Genomic DNA, 6,053 nt, shown 5'->3' on the forward strand with positions numbered 1-6,053 from the left:
AAACTCCAGCCCCTAGACTCATTTCTTCTTGAAGATAATGCCTACCAGAGGCTGCCCATGCTCCAAAGGATGGGCCATTCTTACACATATATGGGCAGCGCTAACTGGACCTAGTGGTTTATATATAAACGACATGAACTTGGGATGGAGTGTGTGTGAGGGGGACACGTGGAGTCAGGTACTGATGGTATAGATATGCTTCATCATATACATGTGTGAAATTCCCCAAATAAAAAAATGTTTCATAAGCCAGTGAAAGCAAAGGACCCAAAACTAACCTGGAAGGGCATTGCCAATAGCCTCCATTTTACTAGAGCCTTCTTTATGAAGCATGTGTTGAGAAGTCCCACAACCCAGGCCCACAGTTCAAGACCCAAAGAACTCCAAGCTAGCAGGAGAAACATTTATTCTTGTTTTTGTTAAGTAGATTATTCTCACCACAGGGTACATTGCTCTGAAAAAAAAAAAAATGTTTTTAATTTTTTAAACAAAGAGTGGATTCCACTGTGGAAACTTTACCTTCACACTTTCTATAGAAGAGTCGGGTTGATCACTGTGCCTTTAGTAGATGTGAGGGCAGGGGAAGGCAAATGGCACACCCTCGTGCAAGCGGGGGCTCCGATAGGACTAGGACTCCCTGGAGTCAGAGGAGGACAAGTAACTCCAGAATTGTGGCCGCTTCTCAAAGGACACGTGCGGGTGTCTCCGTATGGAACCCAGCGTAGGACTTGGGCCAGGGGAGATGGTTGTCTGGGGACAGGGGCACTTGCTTGTTCCTCCTCCGTGTTGGGTGGAGGCAGCCCCGCGGTTGGGCCCTGGCAGGAGGTTCTTCTGGTTCCACTCCGAGAGCTCAGATTTCCGCCCATACAACAACTTATCCTCCAAGAGTTTCCCCAGGGACGCCATGAGCTCATGGGCTTCAGGAGGCCCGCAGCTCATAAAGAGAGCCCTGTCTTTCTCAGATCTGTGTCTTGTGCTGTCTTTGCTGGAATGAAGCCAGTGAAAAAACTGTCCCATCTTTTTTCTGAAGTAACTTTCAGAAGCCTGTGGCTTCTTGCCTTGTTCTGCTTTAACAGGCTGGCTCTTCTTTCCTGCTTTAGATGTCTCTAATCCTGGAGTGTCGCCTCTGCCATTTGGTTTTCTGCACTCTGGTAAGTCAGGTGTGAGATTCTTAAAGATTTGTTTGAAGACCCTGGGTTCCTGCCATGGATCCGCACTGATCCTTGTGCTATACAAGTGGGCATGCATGTCCGTGAAAACCGAGACGTCCACACTAGAAACGCTGGTGGAAGAAGACGGGAAGTAACCAGTCAAGCTGTCTGAGGCAAAGGATGCCTCGCTTTCATAGCCTCCAGTCTGGCTCTGGGCCTGACTGGCCACCTTGGACTTCAGCTCCATAAACAACTGTTTCTTAAAGTCTGACAGTGCTGGGTTTTCAGGAACTGACATTCCGGATGGGTTGTATTCTGTGCCCACCAGAGAGTCTGGCTTAGTCCTGCCTTCGTTTCCCTTTGAGGCACTTCCCCACTTGCTGCTAGAACTGGATCTGGATAGAAGAATGCTTACCTCCTCGTCTGTAAGGATTTCTCTGAGCATGCTGGGCGTCAACACGTGTTTTGGACTCTTCCCCGCCCTCTGTCTGTCTTCTGTGGTCTCTGCATGAGAAGAAGTACTTGCCATCTCACTGTCTGACTCAGGTCCAGCCATTTTTTCCTTTGCGGGCTGCTCCTGTCTGGGCCTGTTCTGTGGAGCAGTGTCATTCTGACTCAGCGTGTCCAGGTTGGTGGGTCTGTCAGCCTTCATTGTCTGGACCTGCTCGGTAACCTCATAGCCAGAGCTAAGGTGAGATTGTCTCAGGGACCTCTCTCCTTCCCTGTCTACATGTGGGACCGTGAGAGGAAGGTGGTCTGTGATGGAGGCCAAGTTTGCTGTTCCCAGCTTGTTGGCGCTTCCTCTGAGGGCACTGGGGAAGTTACTCTTCAAATCTACCCCAGAAATACTGTTTGAAGATGAGGGGAAATAAGACTGAGGAAGTGGCCACATTTTGGCTTCTCTCAAAATATAGAATTTTATGGATTCAATAACCTTGAGGGGGAGGCCCCACTTCTGACTAACTCGGAACCTTATGAGATGGGCTTCCAGCATCTTCCGGGTCTTGTGATCAAGAAAAGGTATTTTGGGAGTAGAAGTATTGCAGTAAATATTTCCCAGGGGTGAGCTCCAGAGAGGCGGCACGTCCTGAGCAAGCCATGAGCAACATACGTTGATTGGGATCCGCCCCATGGTGATCTGCCAGAACTTCCTGCTCACGTGTAACCTGAGGATGCTTCTCGCCTGCCTTTGGTCCAAGCTCTTCCTTGAGACGTTCAGGTATCCATTTTCCAAACTGATCCTCGAGTGACACACCCATTTTCCTTCTGTCTCAGGCACAGCCCTCAGTCTGTTCAGTGCATAACATCCTGAGATCATGTGTGTGCTGTCTAGTGGACGACATTTCCCTAGGATTTGTCCAACATTCTTGGCTGCATCCTTTCTTAGTGGAGGCTTCACTGAGACCCTCTCACAGAAGCTTTCTGAGTGGCTCAGTTCCCCAGTGCTGTGGCCCCAGTGTACAGAGCAGAAAGGCTTAGCATATTTGAGGCTTTGGAAAGAGGTCTCTGTTGGTTTGAACTGAAGGTCCATCACTTCTGATCCTCTTGTCCTTTGGTAAGGCTGGAAGCCCCAGGCTGGGATTAAGTTGTTTGGTCCATAGGGCTCGAGGTTGTCCTGAAGTCCACTGCTGTAATGAAAATGGCCAGTCCTGGGGACGGAGGCATAGGTCTGTGCTGGCTGTCCGAGCGGTGGCAAGCTGGGAACTAGATGGAAGGCAGTTTCATACTGTTGGCATTCAGGGACCAAACCCCACAAACTCTCCTGATGATTCTGCAACAAGTGGTGTTGCAGGTGTTCATTTCCATGCAAGGCATCAGAGAGTGTCCTGTTCGGTGGTATTTGGAGAGCACTTCCACAGGGTAGAGACGGCGTTGCCATGGGAGAGAACGGAGACTGCATGCGGGCCTGAGGGTGAACCTGAGTGAAAGCGAGAGTCTGTGGCTGGGGCTTAGCGTTGGGAAAAGGCTGAGGATGCACGGAACTGAGGGGCAAGGGCTGGGGCTGGGGAAGGCCTGGGGACCCGGCGTCCAGTTCTAGGGCTGTAGCAGCTTTACAGACCCCATTGAATAACACAAGCTGAGGCTCTAGAGAGTATCTGCTCAGAGGGACCAGGAGTGTGGCCACAATGGACTCGCTGTGCAGAGAGGGGAGACCCCAAAAGAACTGGCTGTGTCTCTGCCCTAGGTCTCCCCCGAGACTCTTCCCACAGTGGAGTTGATCAGAAGTCCCAAACTTCCCTTGTTTCTCTTTGAGCTTCAAGCCAATTTTGGGGAGTGAGGTGTCCTGGTCAATGACAGCAGGACCCGGCGAGTTCCATGAGGCTGTGAGTTGATAGTTTGACCTCTTGGACTCTAGCGATGGATCATCCTCCTTTTTAACCTCCTCCAGAGTCTGGAAAGTCATTCTCTTTTTCATTTGTCTCTTTAAGAGTTCCTGTGTGAAAACAACAAGGAAAGAAGTAAGGGGCTGTTCATGTTTATAAGGCAGCATACATAGGTCATCTTTTTTTTTTTTTTTTTTTTTTTTTTTTTTAGTGTGAAAGATTTTCAGGGAGGAAGGGTGTTCGGTTGGGGTAAGGAATGGTACTAAGAATTTCAAATCGAAGGGTGGATTAGGTCCTGGTGTCAGAGAATTACCCAGTGACAATGGAAGAGAGTCCGCCAAGGGAGTGCTCTGGTTAGGTGACAGGATGGAGGAGAAGGTGGGAAAAGGCTCGGACAGAGGGGCTAGTGTTGGCTTTCCAAGGGGGTCCAGGGAGGTTGAGAATGACCATAGGAGCCACAGGGGCCAAAGGGACTAGAGATGGGGCAGTATGTGCTGGTGATGCCAGGGACCTCAACAGGACAGGGTAGTTACCGCAGGTAGCTGCACACATGATGCCCATGCTCGGGCTTCCAAGAGTGAGGTACAGGCTGTCATAAGGACCAATACAAAGACCAGGGGGCCACTGGTGGCCAACCTCAGCTAGGATCACCTGAGGTCTGCCATGGCCTGTTACATCTCTGACCTAAAAGAAACCAAGTTGCTGCAAATCTCCTAGTCACTCCCAGCGACTATCCCTCCCTCCCAGGACTATTATTGCAAGCTACTTGGAGCTCTCAGGGTGCACAGAGCACACCAGAAAGGGATCAAGGCTAAAGGAAAATACTTAAGTTACCTTCCAGAACAGACAACTTCTTTCCTTCTTCTGTTTCTCTCTGGAAAGTCCTCCAGCCTGAAAAACAGAAACAGTAGTTTATATGTGATTATTAATCTAATTGTCATTTTGGTGGGATGTACAGCCCCTAGGAACAAATGCCTATGGGGCATTTTCTAGATTACGATAATGAGCTGGGAAGACCTGTACTAAATGTCAGCACTGACTGGTGGGGTGGGGCCCTGGACCTCACACTGAGGAGAAAGGAGGCTGAGCACCTCATGTGTCACTGCTTCCTACTGCAGATGCGATGTAAGGAGCTGCCTCAAGCTCCCGTCACCAGGGTTCCCTGCCAGGGCAGAGTAAGCTTTAACTAGAAGCCAAAACAAACCCTTCCTCAAGAGGCCTTGGTCAGGGTATTGCTCTGTGGTGGGCTCTGTCAAGATATTGCTCTGTGGTGGCCTCTCTCAGGGTATTGCTCTGTGGTGGGTTCCGTCAAGGTATTGCTCTGTGGTGGACTCATCAGGTATTGCTCTGTGGTGGGCTCTATCGGGGTATTGCTCTATGGTGGGCTGTCAAGGTATTGTTTTGTGGTGGGCTCTGTCAAGGTATTGCTTTGTTGTGGGCTCCGTTAGGGTGGCGACAGTAAAAGTAGTCCAGAAACGAAGGCTAAGACACAAGGATACTACAAGAGTCCTTTTCTGGGAAACACAAGGCATCTGAGTGCTCCAGAGCAAGGCGCTTTACATGATGTACCTAGATCCAATCAACCAACTGCTTCACACCAATTTCTGTATTAGTTATTGTTCTGCTGCTGTGATAAAATACTACGAACAAGCTGGGCATGGTGGCGCACGCCTCTAATCCCAACACTCGGGAGGCAGAGGCAGGCAGGTCACTGTGAGTTCGAGGCCAACCTAGTCTACAAAGTGAGTCTAGGATAGTCAAGGCTACACAGAGAAACCTTGTCTCAAAAAATTAAAAGAAGAAAAAGAAAAAAGAAAAAAGAACAAAGCAACTTATAGAAGAAAGAATGGAATTGGGTTTACAGTTCCTGAGGGTTGAGTCCACTGTGCCAAGAATCCTGGCAGCAGGCCAATAGCTATGGTGGCTGGAGCAGCTGAGAACTCATCACAAGCAGGAAGCAGAGCGAGCCAACTTAACATGGCAGCGTGAGTCTTTGAGCTCTCCCGGGACATCCCCAGTGTCATACTTTCCCTCCAACAAGGCCACACCTGAGCTCTCCCGGGACATCCCCAGTGTCATACTTTCCCTCCAACAAGGCCACACCTCCTAAGCCTCCCCCAAAACACCACCACCAACTGGGGACCAAGCATTCAAATGCTTGAGACTACGGGGGACACCTCATTCGAACTGCCACATTCTGAGAGCCAGGGCTCTGAGAAGTGTCTCAGGTGTGACTCTTAAGCCTATTCTCCGAGAGGACCTGTGCCTAGCAAATGACGTCATCAGACCATAGGCCTGGGACCTCAGAAGGGGGCTCCTTGCGGGGCTCAGGTGAGTGGGGAGAACTTTGAGTGTTACCCACTGTTCTTCTTTTAGTTCTTCCCTGATACCAAGAATAAAAGAATGAGGATAGCATTAGCTTTTCTTGGCCATTGAGTCAAGAATAGTGACTTCAAATAACAGTTTCCCTCCACTTACTAACATTGAAAGACAGTCATTTTCAGTTGTTTCTTCTTTGGAAAACTTGATGCTCTCAGCGCCCAGTCCTCTGTTCCAGGCATAGACTCAGACCAGCAGC

General features: G+C 49.6%; 1 protein-coding gene across 1 annotated transcript; it reads right to left on the minus strand.

Annotated features, from left to right (window-relative positions):
* Positions 1 to 627: 627 nt before the first annotated feature.
* LOC127187063 (spermatogenesis-associated protein 31D1-like) lies at positions 628 to 3,468 on the minus strand (the record flags this gene model as incomplete). Its single annotated transcript, XM_051143313.1, has 1 exon — positions 628 to 3,468. A coding segment is annotated over one exon (2,841 nt), but the record flags the coding sequence as incomplete, so codon positions are not given.
* Between the last annotated feature and the right edge of the window lie 2,585 nt (positions 3,469 to 6,053).

The sequence above is a fragment of the Acomys russatus genome, chromosome 3 (genome assembly GCF_903995435.1).
Source record: "Acomys russatus chromosome 3, mAcoRus1.1, whole genome shotgun sequence".
Classification (NCBI taxonomy): Eukaryota; Metazoa; Chordata; class Mammalia; order Rodentia; family Muridae; genus Acomys; species Acomys russatus.